General features: G+C 43.0%; 2 protein-coding genes across 3 annotated transcripts in view; both read right to left on the bottom strand.

Annotated features, from left to right (window-relative positions):
* rassf5 (Ras association domain family member 5) overlaps positions 1-8,504 on the bottom strand; it is a 30,445-nt gene extending 21,941 nt beyond the window's left edge. Inside the window, exon 1 of the mRNA XM_029432212.1 lies at positions 7,609-8,504. Coding sequence (XP_029288072.1) covers positions 7,609-8,401 — 793 coding nt within the window. The 5' untranslated portion in view covers positions 8,402-8,504. The remainder of the gene's footprint in view (positions 1-7,608) is intronic.
* Positions 8,505-9,534: 1,030 nt separating this feature from the next.
* Positions 9,535-19,999, bottom strand: ikbke (inhibitor of nuclear factor kappa B kinase subunit epsilon). Of its 2 annotated transcripts, XM_029432402.1 has the most exons (21): positions 19,530-19,999; positions 18,939-19,038; positions 18,495-18,632; positions 18,157-18,286; positions 17,898-18,079; positions 16,385-16,545; positions 15,855-15,965; positions 15,557-15,736; positions 14,673-14,869; positions 14,259-14,317; positions 14,041-14,132; positions 13,794-13,895; positions 13,557-13,614; positions 12,884-12,996; positions 12,718-12,794; positions 12,588-12,627; positions 12,383-12,484; positions 11,237-11,333; positions 10,950-11,041; positions 10,811-10,844; positions 9,535-10,668 (listed from the first exon to the last, which is right to left on the bottom strand). In XM_029432402.1, exons 2-21 carry the CDS (start codon positions 19,035-19,037, stop codon positions 10,546-10,548), a joined length of 2,187 nt encoding a protein of 728 aa, XP_029288262.1. In that variant the 5' UTR covers position 19,038; positions 19,530-19,999; the 3' UTR covers positions 9,535-10,545. The 2 variants fall into 2 exon arrangements, with proteins under 2 accessions (XP_029288262.1, XP_029288263.1); XM_029432403.1 differs by lacking the exon at positions 19,530-19,999 and having other exon boundaries at positions 10,773-10,844; positions 18,939-19,037.
* Positions 20,000-20,830: the final 831 nt, after the last annotated feature.

The raw sequence follows: 20,830 nt of genomic DNA, 5'->3' as shown, positions 1-20,830 counted from the left end.
TTTCTCAGACTTTAGAAAGCTCCCACGAGACCCACAACAAAACATTACACGACTGTTTTCACAGACCGACTGATGCTTAAACTGACTTTTATGTGTAAAATCGGGGGAGAGCCCCTTTAAGTTGTTTGTTGTAAAACTGCTCACACGATATGATCATGTCATCACAAAACAATCCTCCAACAAGTTACTGTATTTTTAGCATTTCAGAGAATTTCCAGACAGCATCACCCATGATTATGACTTAGACAGACGATAATGGTAGACGGAGGAAGCAATAAAGGAAGAGGAACTGAAGAATCTGGTTTGGGCCAGTTAAGGATTAACTAGGTTTACTTACAGGGAACACCATCTAAAAATAGCCTTTATACTGTCCGTGCTAGATCGGGATGTTGGTGCTGTTTCGGAAGCTTCTGAGGCTGCAGCATGACGTCACTCAGGTGGAGTGGTGAGCAGCTCCCTGAGTCATGTTTGGTCAGGGTCTTATCAGGCTTACACAGGAGGAAACACACACACACACACACACACACACACACACACACACACACACACACACACACACACACACACACACACACACACACACACACACACACACACAAAAGAGCTGAAGTAACATATTTTCTTCAGCTGTCAGTCTCTTGCTATGAATAAATCAATAATTCTGCAGCACCCAGCCATTTTGCTCCCTGCTACTTTTTCACCCCAGCCTCACTTTGTGCTAATGTTACATTATGTAGTCATCACTCTCCCCTCCAAAAAAAACTGCATTAGCCAGTCCTGTATTTGGAGAAAACATAGGAGAAATCGATGCCTTGCAGTCTCCAGCAGGCTCACCCTTATCTCAAATTCCTGGTACAAATATGAAAGTCAATATGTTAATCCATTTACGTAGGATCTCCTTCACAGATTGAACTTGTGTAGGTTTTCTGTGTTTGTGTTTGTGTCTGGAGCAAGAATAAACTGTAGATCCTACTCCTCTCATCTGACCTGTTTACTGGACTATTCTGCAGTTTAAAACCTGCAGCCTGTGTCCTCACTGTTCACACACTATCTTACACACACATGGACACTATGTGCTCTTACACAAAAGCGAGCGGGATAGATCAGCCGATAGAGGAGGGGGGGGGGGAGGGATAGACAAAGAGTAACAGGGCTTGAGGGCATTGCAGTTCACAGATAAACAGACTGATGCACACAATACCCAAATATTTTGGCCCACAGCCGGTCTTTGAGGCCAACCCTGCTCAACCTGTCTACTCATCATCTTTTCCCTTTTTTCCCAAAATACCGACCCCTATCGCCACCAGACTGAATAGGATTCCATGTCAAACTTCTCTCAGTTTTCACCCTCTCACTCCACTCTCCTCTCCGTACCTGAGGTGGTGAGCAGAGATCCGTTAGAGGATGATCGTCGGAGTATCCTCAGGCTGTCACTCCAGGAGCGAGACTTGGGCAGCCTCTTCAGCAGCCGCCCCAGCCGGCGTGACACCTGTCCGAAGCAGGCGCTGCCAACCTCCCCTTCCGAATCTGCCCTGACCTCATCCAGATTCAGCGACACCTGGCCGAGTAACGTTCCGCCCACCCCGACGCCTTCAACTCCCTCTGACCCGACCCCCTCCCCCTCCGTCTCCCCTTTTGCGTCCTCCTGCCCCTGGACGAGAGGTGCTATCTGTGCCATGGATGGAGCATGGTGGAACCATCCGGCAGGCACCGTCCTGTGCGCGTAACCCTCGCTGGTCTTCCTCTCCTGCCTCCGGCTGGCCCTCTGAGGACTGCCCCAGCGCCAGCCCCCCCAGTTCCCCCCTCTGCCATCCCAGCGCAGCCACTCTGCCACCGGTGCCACGCTCCGTATAAACAGCCCCCTCTCCACTCGCTCTGCCACCCCTCCACCTGTACTCCTCACACGCTCCCTAATGCTCTCACCTCTCGACTTGCCTCACACTTCTTCTCCTTTCGTCTGCACCTGCACGGTCTCCCTCACACCTCAGCGTGCGGATATGAGCCCTGAATCTCTGCTATACTTCTTCCTCTCTAATGTCTCTCTGTTATCAATGCTCCCTCATCCTCTCTGCCCTCTTCCTCTCTCCCTCTCTCTCTGTCTCTACTGCAGCACCCACACACTCTGCAGCAACTAACAGCCAGCTTAAAGAGACAGAGACCCCCTCGCAATCCTAGCTTCTCTATTCCCCTCTCTCATCTCTTTCCAGCAACAGGAGCCTTTCGTCTTACCGTTCCTTCAGTGGTTGACTGTACAAACTCCATTCAGTAGTAGACATCAGGGTGCGTTCTCCATACAGTAGAGCAGAAACGTCACAAACCACTGCAGAGGTAGTTACCGACACTGCCTCCTCTCTTCTCCCCCTTTTCCGTTTGCTCGGCGTGAACCCCTACAGCACCGGTTGACAGCGAAGTGAGTCAGCCTTCCTGTCTAACCCCACAACAGTGACATATCTTGTGAGCGATAAAGACATGCATCAGCTTAAGTGAGTGTTGTATGGGTGCTCGTATGTGTAGGAAGAGGTGATGCGCAGTCCGTCGGTTATTAATATGCACTGTGAAAGAGAGAGGAAAGAGAAGAGAGCTACTGGGAGTTCTTCTGGCCTACTTTTTAAATGGAAGAGTTTGAAGGAACATGACATGCTCCCCAGTTTCACTCACAAGCATATGACATAATCACAAACATCGGGCATAAGAAGGTTATGCTCTGTTGTCTGTTGTTTTTTTTAAATGCAGCACCGAGTATTACGCTATGTGTTTTTTTTTTAAAGCCAGAATTGCTCTCAAAAAACTTGTGCTTAAGAATGTCTTTGTCCTTTCTGCCCTCTTCCTCTGCAGTCCTCATATCACTATCCACCAAGGGCGACCTAAATATAGCCTGCATGGTTGAAAATCCCCACTGTTCTGCCATACATACAGATGAGCAGCAATGAACAGTGAGGAGAGCACAACACACCATGCAGGTCTGTTTTCAAAAACAACACAAGCTACATGCCCCATCTTGTCACTTCCTTCTTTTCTTTTTTAAACCAAGGTCAAATAATGTTAAGTAGTGAGCGACTGGGCAAAGAGTATTTCCATGTTTGTTTCTAAGAAAACTGAACTAAAAAACTGATATGAAAGAATAATGCTGTGTAAATGAAGTCATTTGATGAACATGTGTTCCTTAGCTAAATTCAGTGCAGAGATTCTGTTTGTTTTCAAGACATATGAGCTCTGAAGGAATGTTTTGGCTGAAGTTTAGTTAAAACTATATGCATCGCACGTCTGGCAGAGCGGCAGCGGTGGTATGCCGGGACAAGAAGGTTATGAGCCATTAACACAACCTTCCTCTTATGTTTTCTTCTTGAACTGTGAATGGAGCTTTGAAAGGACCAATGTGAAACGGCCAAAAGGGTTCCTATAAGACAAGGTCTGTATTGTGCAGACCAGGGGAAGGGGTGAAGTGAGGAAGATTGCAGTTTAAGGAAAAGGTACATCCTCTAGCGAGAGGAATGCCATGGGGCTTAAAGAATACACTGGGAGGGTTACTGTCAAGGTTGTTGGCAAATGTGTGTGTTTGTGGGTATGTGTGTGTGTGTGTGTGTGTGTGTGTGTGTGTGTGTGGGCATGTGGGGCTTCCTGGCAGCCATGTGTCAAAGCGTGTATCTCTCCTTGTCTCTGCAGTGGCCAGCACATGACCTCACATCTGCTGGCTGTGAATGCACTGTAAAAAACAACAATCTCTACTCTGCTGGCAAATATTCAAGACCTCTGGAGCATTCACCTCTTCGTACAGTGCTCTGACACAAGGAGCAGAGATCTACAGGCTGACGTGCAGAACAAATACCAAACCAAAGGACACAGCAAACATGAGCACTTTGGAATATAGAGCTGCAACGATGAGTCGACTAATCCTAATCTAATTAGTCAATCGTGTAACTATTATGATGATTAAGTCATTTTTTCATGCAAAAATGTCTGGAATGGTTTTCAGCCTTTTGTCCTGCTTTTCTCTGTTTAACATTTTTGGACAGACAATTCAACAAGTAAACAATAGTAGGATCCCTCGTTGGGCTACAGGAAATTGGGATTATTTGTCACTCGTTTGTGACATTTTATATCTTTTTAATTAATCGATTAATTGCAAAACAGGAGCGATTATTTAATAATGAAAAGTCCTAATTCAAAGAGCCAGTGTGCAAGGTTTTCTTAATTGCCCCTTTAGGTAACACTTCATCTTCACTCCCTATTTTGCATTTATAAGCAGTATATAAACACATAGTTACTCGTTAATGTTTTACAACACACTGCGGTATAAATTTGACGACACAGTATAACATAGCTTTACTCATATATACTTATATTCGAAAGCACGTGAACACATTCTTATAGCATGTTATAGGGTATTTATGACCTGCTTAAATATGTACAAACCATTCAGGTGGGTTTATATGAACACATTAATGCTTACATCAACAGTGTAGTGTGTTATAAAACATTAATTGGTCATCTGCTGCTTATGCTAGCCCAATGACTTTTAAATGGCACGTATATATGTGGAAAGTGTGTGAATACAGTAAGCATGTCTTATTTCTTGACAGAGGTTGAAGCGAGGACAAACCCCAGTGTGCCACAACAGGATGGTTCCCTGAAAGCTTTAATTAAATATTAATCTGACGTCTGACTCTGTCTGCCAGTCTGTAATCTCAACCTCTCCATCCCTCAAGAGACATAATCTCAGGCAGGAGACACCCAGAGCTGGGATTAAGGAGGCTGCCATTGCCCTCCCTCACTCCCTGCCTCCTTCCTGCCATCCCCGTCACAACATGGACAGATGACGAGTCGTATCACGTAACACAGATGAGCAACAGCCACTGACGGGATACAACCCGACTGTTACACATTCCACTTTACCTTGAATTGTTCTTGTTTGTTTTTTAACATTTTTAACAGTATTTGGTATTTTTATGTGCATATTAACAAAAGTGTTTTGGATACAAAGCGGAGAACATGAGAAGAGTGAAACAGGAGTTAGTTCCCTACCACAATTAGTGGAAAAGTGAAAGATTAAAGAATATTATTGGAGAAAAACTGGCTTTAACCGATAGACGTCTGTGTTTTAAACGTTAATAGGTCAATAAAGAGGTTGACGCTGTAAACGTAAAAAGTACAAAGACTACCAAGAATGGGTAGTAAAGCAGTTGAAGGGCCACAGGGGCCCATTGTTGATCTCATGCTTTCAAAATATGGCTCTGATAGTTTAAAACATTTACAAGAATGGTGTGATGAATGTGGTTTCCCGGCAGGAGGGTCGTTAAGTACGGCACAGATATGGAATTTTATTGTTATTTCATACTATTTTAATTCTGCTACTATCTACACTGTGATTAATGTACTGTAAATGCTCTTATTCTGTCTAATCTTGTACAAAGTTTTATGTTTTTGCTGTGAAGCACGCTGCAATTCTTGTATGAAAGGTGCTATACACATAAAGCTTATTATTATTATTATTATTATTATTATTACAATGCCACTTATGTTGAAAATATGTGTTATTATTTTATGCCCCATTAAGGCCTGATGCCGCATATATCGCTCATCTTTATGTGTATTTATGATTACATAGTGTGGGGTTGCTGTATAGCATGGAAACACCACAAATCAAACTCCCATGAGGAGCATCAAAGTTGTTGTTTTTTAAAGCACAAACTCGGACGAAAGCCAGCAGTAGGAATACATTCAGAGGATCACGCGACAACAGAGCAGCGGACGATGAGGCTGGGAGCTCTGACTGGATTGACAGATTCCACTGTGGGGCAAGGCCACATCTCAACAATCCCTGCGAGCACTCGACGGTCCCAGGGGAGGGAAAAGAGCTGCATTGCTGTTTCTATGAGCTTCATATGCAACAAAGCCAACGCAGCTACATAGAGGGTAATAAATTAAAGACAGACAGAGGGAGCGAGGCATACAACGAGACAAAGAGACAGAATGATGGTTGTTTATGGTTGCGAGGCCTCCGTCTCTCACTCCCTGTCATTTGCTGGGTGTAGTTGAAAGAAGAGCATGGCTGCATGTGTGTGCGTGTGCCGTTTCTATTTTGGCGGTTTTGGTTGCGTCTCTCCCCCACAAAAATAACCCGAAATGTCTAAATTGGTATTGCTTGTCATAAATGTCCTGGTGACCCCCCGTGACTGAATACCGCACTCACCTCTGATGTTTTCCGAGAAAAAGGGAGCAGAAAAGACTTGAGCGCAGCTGCTGGCAGCAGAAAACTAGAGCTAATTAGCTTGATCCATAAAGAGAGGCTAGTGGAGACAGAAAGTTCTTGGCAAGTAAAGAAACTCATGACTGTGCGTGTGTGTGTTTCTCGGGGTATGTGTGTGAATAGTGCTCCAGTAATCTTTGCTCTCGCTTCACTGAGCTCTTGCTGATAGCACACTAAATCAGACAGCTCTGCAGTGCTGGACAAACTCTCGCATTGGCTCTTTTTCCTCGCCATTGCTCATGTTGTGGCTCTCCGTCTCTCCTCATTCCTATCACCCTGCCTCCCTCCACCTCTCCTCTGACATCCCTGTTTCTACTAGTTCCTTTTCCATTTCCCCTCGGATCTGCTCCTCTGTTTCAACCGGTCCGTTCTTTATTCGTCCCTTTCTTCCATCACTTCATTTGCTTTATCTCGCACTGTTCTGCAGCCGCAGCCTCCCAGTGACAGAGTGCTGCTCACACAATGCCAAGTCAGCAGACACATGCACTCACTCACACACACACAATGCATGTACAGTATGTGCACGGCAAAGCCACCACACACACACACACACACACACACACACACACACACAGAAACTCTTCAGGTTGAGCTCCCAGCAGTAGGTGTCTGTCTGTACATGTGTATACTTGGTCCAGATTAAACACATATCTGCCAGGACAAATTGGCTTGGCCCAAACTGTCTGTGTCCCAAAGCTCTGCAGGTGGGGTGATGTCAGCAGAGCCTGAGCACCCCTCAGCAGTCCAGTATATTATACAGTCAGGTATGTGACTTTGGAGCTACATCAGGCACAATGAAGGTACAAAGCTGTATACAAATGTACGCCTCCTGGAACAATAGTTATCTCATCCTAATCAAACTAAAATGCATACTTTCATACACACTCACAAATTTAGACACACCAAGTGTGAGATTTACAGAATTTTCCATTTTGTTTCTGGATCCCCCCCAATGCACCACTATTAATTCTACTATCTTTCCCTCGCTCTTTGAGCCAAGGCTGCAAATCCCAGAGTTAGAACTCTGGGAGGCGAAGCTGGAAGAACAAGATAATGGGCTTTCCATTGAAGGTTTTTGGCTCCGTCGATGGAGCTTGGAAATGTCCTTCCCTGTCATATTGTCTCAGTCACAAAGGCACATGCACACTTTCTTTTGTGTCTCAACATACAGCTACCAGTATGATGAGTTTAGCACTCGGCTACTTGTGCCTCTTCATAAAATAAGCTAACATTATAGCTACCAGAAACATTTAATAAGGGAGAATAAATACAACCGACAGACTTTTGGATTCACATAATGTAACACAGTGCCAACACTGACAACAGAGGAATACATGATTTGGAGGACTCTAACTACTTACTTTCACACTTGAGTGATTGTGCAGTGATCTGACGGCTACAGGCGTCACACCAGTCCCGCGTACAGGGCTTGGACTCGAACCGGTGTCCTTCGCCGCTCTCGGTCCTCACCCGAGGGTCCACCCCCCGGGGAAAGATGGACCAGGCCTCCCTGCGGGGAGGCTCGGTGCGGGCCAGCCTGACGACACCAGTCCTGCCCTGTGTAAACCGCTCCAGCGAGAGACTGCCGCTGTGTCCTTTCGCTGTCACGGTAGAGGAGATGCTCTGATGTCTGCTGTCTCCGCTCCGGGTGTCCCGTCTCCCTTCTGGCGCGTCTCGGTGCCGGTGCGCGCCTTTGTGTCCGTTCGTGACCGCTCCGCTTGGCATGACATTGTTGCCCGACCTCTTGAGCGAAGTCCCCCTCCGACCACCTGTGTTACGGTTTGAGTCACAGTCGCTGTAGCTGTTGCAGTCGCTGCTGATGTGCACAGTTTGACTTCCTTGAGACCCGGCTGCGGTGCCCCCTTCACAGTCCATGCTGCCCTCCCGGTCCCGGTCCGGGCTACGTGGCGCAGCAGGAGCTCCGCATCCTGCACCGGGCATCATTCCTCCTTTCACCGCCGTTTTTCCCGCCGGTCTGGGAGACAAGGGATGAGTTCCCGATTGTCCTTCATTAGTGACCGACCCGCATTCCCTGCCGCTCCCCGAGCTCCTCCTGAACATCATCTTCTCCCAGGAAGATTTCCTCGGCAGGGTGATTTTCTTTCTGCCGCCCAGCGGACCCGGGTGCTGCCCCACCACACTCACAGACGCCATTGTGCTGTTCCTTTGTAACGTGTGTGTTTGTCTGTTTGGAGTGTGTATTAGTGCGTGTTTTTACTCCGTGCCCAGAATGTAAACTCAACTCACGCCCGCGACAAGCGTGTAGTAGTGACGCAAGGGATCTGACAGATTTAAATGCCGCGAGCGCGCACCTTTTAAAGCGACAGGAGCGCGCATGATTCTCTAGTTTGTTCTGTAGGATTGATTTGGCATTATTTAACACGTTATTAACCACTAATGCACAGGATAACAACACTTCACTCCATAATGACTCATTGTAATTTTGTTAGCCGTTTTATCACTTTTGCTACCAGGCAATTAATCTAAACTTAGTCATAGTAATAATCTTCTGAAGCTACTTTATTAAAGACAGACAAGTAGACTGGCATAAACCATATACCACAATCTCAACTGGATTAAGAAGTATGACACACAAAACATAATAATAATAATAATAATAATAATAATAATGAGGAATTAGGTTTACTACTTAAAAAGTCTATACTAGTTGATATACTATTAATTGATGTGAAGGTATGAAACAGGACAGATAGCACAGCAAGCCTACAGACTGTTTTAGATATTGCTATGATGTCAAATCAAGTGATAAACACACAATGTAAGACTTGTTTGTGTGGGTTAGTAACAGGAAAGTTATCAAAGTTTCCACTTTGCCAAGAGCATGTCATATGACTCTATTAAAACCGCAGAGAGTTGTGCTAGTCCCCCTAACTTAACCAAGAAAGCCCCCGGCGTGAGGAAACCAACATCACTCCTACGCAGCTGCAGTGAAGAACTTTCAATTTCATTCTTTGTTCCTTTGCAGTGTCACAAAAGCTCACTTGTTCTCTTTTGTTTGAGACCTTTTATCTTCCCGACTCAGTTACACCTAACCACATCAAATTTAAAGTGAAAGTAAATTGATACCGGCTGAATATGAGTGTACGGTTGTCACAGTCATTCGGGACCTTATTGACTTTTCAGAAGATGGGGATTCATCCTCGCAGACGAATGTGACCACTGTAGACTTACAAGAGGGAACATGAAGTGTTTTTACTTTCACTTTTCAGCCTGCGTTGCTTCATCAAGTGAGAGAACATCATTTCTCAAGACAAAAACAAAAGAGATTAAAAATATAACAAAAAAAGTTTATAAGTATAGTATATTTTTAAATTTTCTCTTACATCATGCATCACCTGTGACCCTTTTATAAACAAATAACAATCCCTGGGATTTCCCCACTGTGTGACCCACACTAGCTAATGTCATTTCACACTGTTAATTTGCTGTACTGTCACTGGACTGTGTACTTCTGTTAAAAAGGAGACACTGTGGTGAGTGTCAAATTTCCCTGATTTTTTTTTTCTTTTTCTTTAACAGTAAAAGCTTCGATAAAATACAAGGAAATAACTTATCATTCAAGTCAAACATCAAAAAGGAACAGAGACAAATGTCACTTCAAAACAACAGTGCTGAGTGCTTGGAGACGCTGGCCATCAGTGATGTAATCTATCATTATTCATTCACAATAATATGATTGAAGTAAAAGAAGAAATTAAGTCACATGGAACCATTTGAAAAGATCAACCGTGAGGAAAAGGACAGCAGACATCTCAAGCCCTCAAAAACACACACAGACACACGCATACAGAGATATATCGCGTCAGTCTGGTTAAATTAAGCACTTAAGGTTCTCCAGATTCCGCAGTGCTTCTTCTGTGGGACAAAGGAGGAACTCGGCCTTACAAAAGTAGTCTAGCAGCTGTCTGTGCATTCATTTTTGCTTTATCCTGGCGGTCCATCACTGTGGCAGCCTATTAGAAATACGATAACACTAAAGGCATTAATGAGGTTTGTATTGAACTGTTATACACACACACACACACACACACACACACACACACACACACACACACACACACACACACACACACACACACACACACACTTAAAATCCATCAGTGGCATTTCCTCCTCCTGCATTCTGTGCATCTTATCTCTAAATTGAGATTCACATTTTATCGATTGTCTTCGCCTGCTTCCTCTTCTCACAGCACGGGGCTGCCGCCGGTCCTTGAAAGAAGATCCGGTACATTGTCCATAGCTGTTTATGAGTGGATGATAAAATGAGATGCTTGTCAGAGAGAGAGTGCGTGTGTGTTTGTGCGAGTTGAGATGCAAAGATGCGGCACTTTGGTCACAGTGTAGAAGGTCGGGCCAAGCTCGGCTCCAGAGCGGCTGTAGGGTTCACTGCCCCCAGACTATAGGACAAAACAAATGCAAACAATCAACATGGTCCTTTCTCACCGACTGTATATAGGGGGGAGAGTTTCGACAGAGACAGGAGGTTGGTCACTCAACAAACCTCTCGATAATGCTGTTGTTACGATGTAGTTCCCTCACCAAAATATCCATTTCCTCCTTCAGATGGTGCATCCTAGAACAAAGAGAGATATGTTATCAGGGCAACCGTCTTTATCGCACACACACACACACGCACGCACGCACACACACACACATACACACACACACACACACACACCTAGAGACCATCTGGTCCTTGTCCTTGGGTTCAGTTCCAGGCTGTTGTCCAGTTTGCTTGGACTGCAGCGTGGAAATGATTCTGTCCAGAGCCTGAGGAGGACAGATGAGATGTTGCACCATTACATCACTGAGAGGATCCATAAGTGACATCAATAACACTGAATTAATAATAATAAAAAAAATTTTTTTTATCATTGCAGATTCATGTCTTTGTGCATATGTTTATGTTACAGTATTTGATCTTAGCTGCAGAGATCTTCAACACAAATACAGTGAAATATGGACCTTATTTTGGTGCTGCTCACTCATCTCCAGGTCTGCCAACAAGCCTGTGGAGAAAGAGTTGAAGCCCTGCAGTCGGGTCTGCATCTCCAGTAAAACACTGCAAATACAAGAAGGGACAAACTTCAGCAAGTCAAAGCTACCATGTTTAAATATGCCAATGTCTCGCTTTATCCCAAAACAGAAGAGAAAACCAGTGGGGGAAATGTTTTGATGTGTTGACATTTGTTTGATTATATTTGAAGATTAAATCCCCAATTACACAGTTTTGAATTTCTAAAATACATTTTCATCATAAATGTATCTTTCTCTCATGATCAAAACACAACTTTACCTTAAGCAAACTTTTTAGTTCACAAAAAGTGATTTAGTTACCAAATGTTCCCCTGTAACCTTGGAGCATTAGGTGGGTACGTAACATGACGTTTGTATGAGAACCCTTTGGTTGCATCTACACACACATTCACACCTGAAAATGAGACCAACTTCTTTATTTCAGTTTTTGAGCTACCACAATGTCCAAAATGTGTCCTGCAACAAACTAGTCGATTGCCAGAAATGCCTTCCGCTACTAAAGCAGTTGATCATCACTCGTGGCCGCTACTGGCCCTTTAAGAGGAGTGAGGAGGTCAGCAGTCAATGAAGATGCAAAACAGTCAATAAAATAGTCTTTTTTTAAAATTATGAATCACCACAACCACGAGAGGTCCTTGAGTAAACAGTCATAAATAATCCCAAAAATATAACGCTGATGGGTCGAGTAGTAAGAGATTAGATAAACAGAAATGTATCCCTTTATTTATAGATTTAGATCAAGTCACACCTACCACAACATTATGCAAAGTTAACATTATAAATGTTACTTTAAAAAATGTAATATGGATTGCTTTATATGAACAGAATTGAAAAGGAATTAAAGAAGTATAGAGTGAAACTAATAATCTCAATATCACTTGCTAAACAAGTGTGAAGTGAAGATTAATAATGCAGACTACCAATTCAATCTGTTTGAGAGGGATTGCTGAAAAGCAAAGTCCTCCTGTCCTGTGTTAATCTTCTTCATATAAGCTTCCATCATCCGTGTGAATGTCAAACCAAACGGTTATCTTATCGTAAATAAATAGTCCGAGTGGTTGGGTGTGCTCTGACCTGCTCCACGTCCTTGTTGAGGCCAAAAGCTCTTTGTATCTCTGCACGCAGTCCTCTCTATGGAGAGATTTCACTCGCTTAATGTGGGCGAACAGGTGGATTCTGGGATGGAAGAGTGACAGGAGATTACAGGAGAGCTCATAATAACATCCCTCACAGTCCGGGTGAGCGGGACAGCAGCTGTGTGTGCTGGACACATACTCACTTCTCAAACTTGTGGATTTGCTCGTCGTTGTATAACAAGTCTGTGGTGAGAATAAGAAACGATAAAACAAAAAAGGTATGTACATTTTACCATGTACAAAAAGAATATATACCAACAAAAGAATACACACTGCCAGTTAGTCGGTCTTTTCGATAATGCTGATGAATTGCAGTTATCTTCTGCAGCAGCATCTCCATCTTCTGACAGCTGTGGGAAGGCAAGAGGTCACAGTTCAAACACCACAAACCCATGAGGTCACCCCGAAGCTTTGAACCCCAGCCGCGTGCCTGCACTACCTCTTGTCATTGGCCAGCGTCTCTGCTAGCTTGGCCTGTTCGATGTGCAGATGGTCCAGGCGGTTCTGAAACTCTTGGATTCCGGAAGCGTATATAGGCAAGTGCTCTCTGACCTGTACAGACGGAAGCAAAGGAATCAACACAATCACAAATCTGCAACAAAACTAATTATTCAGTCTGTTCAGTCTTTCCACTCACTTGTGATATTAGTCCTGGGGTTAAGAATACAATATTTTGCAATGTGGTAGTTTGAATCTCGCACGTAAATACAACTTTATGTCAATCCACATCACTTTTTAGAGCCGATCGAAATGTGTCCGACAGGTTTGGCTTAGTTTGGGGAAAAGGGGTAAAGTAGAAACACTCGTTTAGGTTTCTTAAAGTAAGGCATTGATAAAAGTATCCCTTTTGTATTAGTAATAGAATTAAACAATACCCAGTCCTACTCAATAGTAAGGTCATTTATCTGTATAAGTAAATGATATCTGCCAATAGCTGACCATCAATCAGGTTAAAAGTGTGCAAGCTTTGATGCATGCCATCCCTTTTCAATTCTCCAGCTATATACTCATTAATGAAGGAATAATGATATAGAAATACTGAAAAAAGACACATTCCCATCACCATTTCCCTCATCAGTCATGCTGTGATATTTCTGACCGCCTCCACTCACCAGATGCAGCTTTTGCCTGCCATCAGCTGAACCCTGGTTTTCAGAATCATACTGATCTCTAGGAAAAATAAAGATAAACAGTTATAAAATATGTGATTGGTCTACATTTGTCAACATATGACCTCTCTCAGAATCCACAACATATATTGATAGCAGTTAAGATCATACAGAGAGCCGTCTGAAACTACATCACACAGATTCCCTTTACTATTTAGCTCAGTGTGTAGATAAACTCACAATGTGTGTGTTCTGTGTTCTACGTTGAGGCAAGACTGCAGTCTAACGGTGATCATCGCGATACTGTGCATTGCTTCGTCACACTCCCTGCGCAGCCTCATCCTGAAGAACAATAAGAGTGTGAGAGAGAAGGAAATCAGGACAGGAGTTCGATGAGGATCTTTACCTGGAGGCAGTACATGACCTCTGAGGTACATCAATGCATTCAGAGAAATAACCCTTAGTTTAGCATGTGTGTGTGTCTCACATGTAGCTGTAGTATCCTTGCAGAAGCAGCTCTTGGTGTGTGTGCAGCAACTGTACCATCCTCACATACTGGTGGACCACTCCCACTATTACCTACAGAGAAGCGGGGGAGTAAAGGAGATAATAAATAATGGGTGGGATGCTTGTAAAACATAAACATTCTAATTAAAAATGAACATCAGGCATGGCTGGCAAAGAAAACCAGCGGAGCAGCAGTACCTTGGAGAAGTTGTAGTCTGCAACAACGTCAAACCTGGATGGGATGATTGGAGTCTCTGCTACAGAGGAGAGAAAACACACAACCCAAAAACATATGACTTATGGAAACAGTGTTAAATGTGTGTGTGTGCAGTAACACTTGTATGCACGTTACTTCAAATGTGATTACTTTCATTTTTAACTAATGCTTTATACATAATTTGCCTTTATCTAATGCATTCACATTACTCAACAAAATGTGCAGCTGATTCATAAAGAAAAGTGTGTGTTGTCTGAAGAAGTGTGACGCTGGAATACACCTCATACCAAAACTCTTTCATCTCTCCCTCAGAGGATATCAAAGACTGAAGAAGAGCAAATCTTGAGACTTCACACACGCATATCAAAAGGTGTGCGTGTGATTGATCGTCTTACGTTCCCTGAAGGGCAGGCTGGAGTTTACTTCAGGCTCGTAGCTCAGCAGAATGAGGGGCCGGGCAGGTGAAGTACGTGGGAGGTTGACCACCTTCATGCTGCCCTCCAGAGGGAGTTCGTGACCCAGGTACAGCAGATGTTGCATCTGAACTCCTATACCAGTCTGAGACGCCACCTCCTCAAAGAATACCGACACCCTGAGAGGATCGAGAGCACTTTTTAGCTGCTAGACAGCTTTTTAAATGTCATGTCTTATTCTTCAACGTGACTCCATTTCAAGGTCAGGGTCAGAGCTACTAGTTACTGCTATACGAGTAATTTTGCACAAATTAACTCGGCGCAGATGTGGTGGCTTTTAATTTGTGTATATATATATATATGTATATATATATAATTTGTGTATATCAATAATACATAATAATACAATATAGGATAAAATCCTATATTGTCCCATCATCATATTATACTAAATAATTTCCAGCCATGATCACATCATCTACTTCTATTATTAGTATTAAGAGTATAATCATAATTCTGCAATTGCTTGATATTTTTGGCTTGATGAATCATATTGTCAATAACTCAAAAGAAAGATCTCACCTTGCACTACCTCATTTACATGGATCCACTTTGTTCTAAAACCCCCCTTACTTACAGTAAACAAAAACCCCTAATTGAGCACAAACTAGTTCCGGGACAAATATGGGTAAAGTTCAGCAGTTTGAAACTCTAGTTTTGAAAAATGAACATGACATGAGCAGTTTTGAGAGTTTCCTGAAGTCTGAATCTGTCTTCTACGAGTTAAACAGTCCTGTAATCTGTGGACCGCTTTATTGGTGTTTGATCTGAATAATGTGTTCGACGACGTGCCTGCGCAGACTTACGTGTTGTAGTGTTGTATGTAGATGCAATGCGCCATTGCCTGTTGCAGAGAGAAGAGGTGAACTGGCTGCCGCAGCAGTGTGTCTGAGGTGGCTTTGAAGAACTGGTCAAAACCCCAACACCGCTCCTGGTCAGCCTCCAGGATACCGGCTAGTACTGGAACCAGCTGTGCTGTCAGACCCCTACAGAGAGAGAGAGAGGGACAGAAATCGATGGAGACAATCAAGACAAAGTTAGCATCACGTGTTCTTATTAAAAGAGTCGTGAGATGTGTGTTTAAATGCTAATTTGTTGACATACTGTGAGAGTTGGCAGTTGTGAGGGAGGTGGTAGCTCCACTCTATAGGCCCGTCTTTTAACCGCTGTATTCCAGCTATTGCCCCCATAGGCTTCTCTGTTGTAATTTTGAACCTACACAACAAAAACACAAAAGTCAGGCGGCTGGATCGTAGAAGGATACGTTCTGCCAGATTCCCCAGGATTCCTGAAGAACCGATTATCATCATTCTCGAAGGGGAAATCGAAGCTGGCACAATTAAACTGGTCGAGTGGGGTTTTTACATTAACAGTGAGAGAATGTCATCTACTGATTTCATAGTGGTACGCTTTCCAATATGGAAGTTCGCTGGTGGAGATTGAGTTTAAAATGAATCATTTGAGACCCAACTCAAAGTCATAATCTCATATCAATGTTTTTTCTTTTGGAAATAAAAAACTGTTAAAAATGACTTCATTAACTATGACTGAAGGAGTGAAGTTTGAAACTCAATGCTGCTAACAGAAATGTGTGGTCTGGGATTTACTTTCTCTCACCTAATGTGTTCACTTACATGGTTTGCTTGTTCCTGCGGGGTCCTCCGAACGGTGTGAAAGGGAGACTCCCAGTGGCAGCATGGTAAAATGTCACACCAATACTCCACAGGTCTACGCTCACGCCATAGGATTTCTGTTGAGGCTTACGCAGCACAGCACGTTCATACATATCTGGGTGCTACACACACACACACACACGCACACGCACACACACACACACACACACACACACGCATAGTAAGAAGAGAGGACACAAGTAAGTCTGCAGAGGGGATATCCAGTCATTGTACCTTCATATGTTGATAGTAGTTAAGATCATCTAATCTTCAGTATTATCTAAGTAACATGTGAAAGCAGTATTCTTGCCCTAACATGTATTCTCTTCCCAGGAGTCTCTTTCTTATTATGTTCAATTTAGTAGCAGGCAGAAATGTAACAGTGAAGTTGCTTTTATGAATAGTCCTATACCCCATTTGTCCACTAGAGGGCCACCCAGTCTTAATAATACAAGTTGCCTTGCTCCACGGAGCCTGTCTCATTGATTATCATCAGTTATTTCACCACAGCCACTAACACAAACATCGGTAACACATGATGATTTTCACATCAAGCTTCAAGTAGATTCACATGCAATGGTGGCGTTCGTAACAAACCACCAAACACATGCAACACATTGAAACTCAGATCAGAGTTTAGAGGGTAAGCTAACATTATATGGGGAAATAGGACTTTTACAGCAGTTAAAGTAATATGATTTAGTGTGAAAATTACCGCTCATAGACTGTAAGCAAATAACTAGAATATAAAAAGGAAGCAACTGATTTAGGGGGGATAAATCTGGATTGTACCCGTGACTGTAAAAATGGATACGGCAAATAAATAAATGAATAACATGCGTTTTTTTCTCAAGAACAAGCTATTATTACAACACTGAAAGGCAATGCTGTTTCTGCTACCAAGCCTGGAGAGCTTTCCCAGGAGAACAACTGAACTGAGAGAAGCAATAATCTTGTGACTGTTCATCAATAGGGTGCATTCATACCTTTTCTATTGATGCAACACATTTCATCACATTCTTTCATTATACTTTGATTTATACAGGGCATTAGGTGACCATGAATGCGCTTCCCCCTCCACTGAGACAGTAGAAAGATTTTCAGTTCATAACGTCACCTCATGTTCTTTAAGTATTAGTGATATGAATCATATAAAGAGAGCTCTGCACACCACACGGTGGAGACAAGTCTCCATAACACAACTGCTGAGACATCAAAGTGGTTTATAAAAATGTAATTTCTTGTGGGCATCTAGTTTGTTGTTCATCGTCTTCAACAAGTGTGTTATGTTCTCAGATCCGTGTCTTGTTTATTGACACATTTAGAATTTTTCCTCTATAATAAATTGTAATTACTCTTTTCTATATTCTGTACGTTTTGTATTTGGAAGACTCCAAAAAAAAAGTGTTTAGCATTGTGCAGCCTACACGGAGGCATGCGCTCATTACCATATAGCACAAAACTATTATCTTACCAGATACTCTTCAGTTCCGTAGATAGACATAAACGTCTCATCATCTTCCAGATCTCTTGCTGCTCCAAAGTCAGTCAGCTTGTAAACAGACTTGCCGTCCTCTCCGACCTGCCGCATGATGTTGCCTGGCTTAATGTCCCGGTGTACCACTGCTTTTTCACGCAGGTGGTTCATCCCCTGCACTGAAGATAAGAACGGGAGGAATACTTCAGTTTGGATGTATGAAAATATTAAGATATACAAAGATATATATACCCACCTACACACTGCAAAACTGTGAGGAACTCTGTTTCAGGCAGGCCAAAGGCATTTTCTGACTCTTCGAGCAGGCTGAGCAAACTTCCTCCTGAACAATACTCCATCACCAGCACCTTATGTTTAGAGGGCAGCTAGAGAGAGAGAGAGAGAGAGAGAGAGAGAGAGAGAGAGAGAAATGAGGAGGCGAGCTGCAAGAATCCCATAATGGATCATTTAAAACTGCTAATATAAGTGAGGACAGGGACCAGGTGGACAAACTCTATCCTATGTTCCAAATTAATTTGGTTGTGTTTTCCTTTGTCATTGCTTTTGTTTTTCCTCCTGTCATGGTAGCCTTACCTCTTCCACAGCGAATAGCCGGACGATATTGCTGTGATTGAGCTTCCTCAGCATCTCAAACTCTCTCATCTGGACCTCATGGGGGCGGTTGTAGCTCACCATGTTAAACACCTTGACGGCTACCAGCTCACCCGACCTCTGCATGCGCGCGCACACACACACACACACACACACACACACACACACACACACACACACACACACACACACACACACACACACACACACACTTACATCAGCATAACTCGTCACAGCGCCATGTAAGAATGGCCCACATCAGCACAGCAACCACAAACCTTTCTTAGCACACATCCTGGTGTTGCTTTTCAGCCTACTTTTAGGCTGAAACATCTGAGATAATGGCAGTAGTGATGTGACTGCTCAGTGGAATAAAACTAGACAGTTTGCTATTAAGATAATAAAAATCATCCACAGTGTGGCTACCTTGTTGCGTGCCTTGTAGACACTGGCAGTAGCCCCTTGGCCGAGGACATCTTGTAAAGACCACAGGTAGTTTGTTGTACTGGCCGTCATCCCTGACATGCTGGAGGAAAGAGACAGAGAGACAAAGAATTAGCTAAAATATTAACAGAGACTGGGGAGAGAGACAAGACGTCTTTGTTAGTTGAGTTGTATTTTGTATTGTGATATGAATCTGCAAAGTAACTACTAACTAATGTTGTCAAATACATGTATCGTCAAGTTCAATATTTGCCTGTGAAATGTGGTGAAGTGTAAAATAGCATATAATGGAAATACTCAAGTAAAGTACTTATAATGTGTACTGCAGCACAGTAACTGAATACATGTTGTTACAGTGTACCACTGCAGTGAACCTACATAGTTAGCTAGTTATTATTATTTAGCGTTAGCTACTTCAACTGACAGCCAGCTAACGTTAGTTGACACTTTAATAACATAACAATTTAATCAGCAAATACCTAAATATGCTAGTTAACAACTAACCAGTTTAGTTAGCAGTTTACCAAATTAATTAAAAGAAAAACTGAAATGTTAGCCGAAATGTTAGCTCACCCAGACTGCTGCTTTGATCTAATCGGTTATTCAGCTTTCTGACAGCTGTCGGTGACGGCGTCTCCCGGTACAAGTTTCCCGTCAAAAGCAAACTTCAACCGTGTCAGTTGCAGCTTAAACTTGTCCGTAGCTTTACGGTAAATCCAAACAGCTTGAAACAAAATACGCCTACGCGTGAAACTTCTTCCGCAATGAGACAAAGCTGCTTTCTGAACAGGTAACGTTATCGGGAAAACCTGCTGCTGGTTTCTTTCTTACGTGGATCCAAAGAGTGCACGAGCTTCATCAGAGGCAGCAGCTGGCAGCGTTGTGTTTACTGTGTTTACTGATTTAGGAAGCGTTGACTTCACACCGGAATGTTCTTTTCGTAAATGATGGCGGAAATAAAGTGCGAACATGACAGTTTCATTCTCTGCCTGAACTTCCGTCTGTGTTCTGAGCAAGATGGCACGCTACACAGTCCTAGCTTTTACTTGAGGCACGTTTTAGCCCGAACAAGAGACAGAAGAGAGCCAGACAGCATGTCAACAAACACAACCAGCTGTTTCCTTAACATATATTTGAGCGCATCATCCATAGTGAGAGACTCGTCATTTTTGTCTTGAGATATTTAACCCAAATGTGTTTTTACCTTTATGAATGTACAGATGTGATTGTGTTCGGATGTCCCTTACCAGGAGTGCTGTCATCATGTCCTCTCAGTTGTTACATGAATGTCTCAATTGGTCTCTGGAACACTGCAGCAATTCACACATTTGACTTGTAAACTATAATTAATATCAGTCAAATGTATACCACATCTCAATATGTCTGCAATCTGCACATTTCCCCCAATTGTATTCAAACGTATTAAAATAGATAGATTTAAAATATGCATACCTTACTCTTTGCACATTTAAGAGTCAGTCAGGCATTTTTAGTTTATTTTCTTAATTACAGTTAGTAAAATGATAATGTCAATTAATATTATTTAACGTTATATAGTTTTGTATATGACCAACCCTTTCCATGTTCACTGTCTGGTGTGATACACTGTACAGTATGTGTTCGTCTGTGTGTCACTTGTTGCCTGATCAGCTTCTGTTAAGAGGGGAAGTTCACCTCACACAATGAGTACTACTGTAAGTGTAACGTCCTCAGCGGTGGGAGTTTTCCAAAGTTTGAATAAAATAACTCAGATGACGTCATAAGAGCTATCTGCTTAAGACTGGGTTGGACATTTTTAACAGAATGCATGCATTACAACTGCAGGTGTACAAGGGGGTGTCTGCTGAAAGATACTATTGAGTTGCATCATGGGA

Source organism: Cottoperca gobio, chromosome 5, assembly GCF_900634415.1.
Source record: "Cottoperca gobio chromosome 5, fCotGob3.1, whole genome shotgun sequence".
NCBI lineage: Eukaryota > Metazoa > Chordata > Actinopteri > Perciformes > Bovichtidae > Cottoperca > Cottoperca gobio.
Note: the sequence above shows the minus strand (reverse complement) of the source record. Positions and strands in the feature narration are given on the sequence as shown.

Bases quoted from the DNA above. Each gene is read 5' to 3' on its own strand.
- ikbke (XM_029432402.1), bottom strand. From the start codon at position 19,037: ATGTCAGGGATGACGGCCAGTACAACAAACTACCTGTGGTCTTTACAA. The intron at 12,997-13,556 runs GTGAGTGGAGGC...CCGTCTGTACAG, and splicing joins GCAGGCAAAAGCTGCATCTG to GTCAGAGAGCACTTGCCTAT. The intron at 11,042-11,236 runs GTCCATATTTCA...TGTCCTCCTCAG, and splicing joins GTGAGCAGCACCAAAATAAG to GCTCTGGACAGAATCATTTC.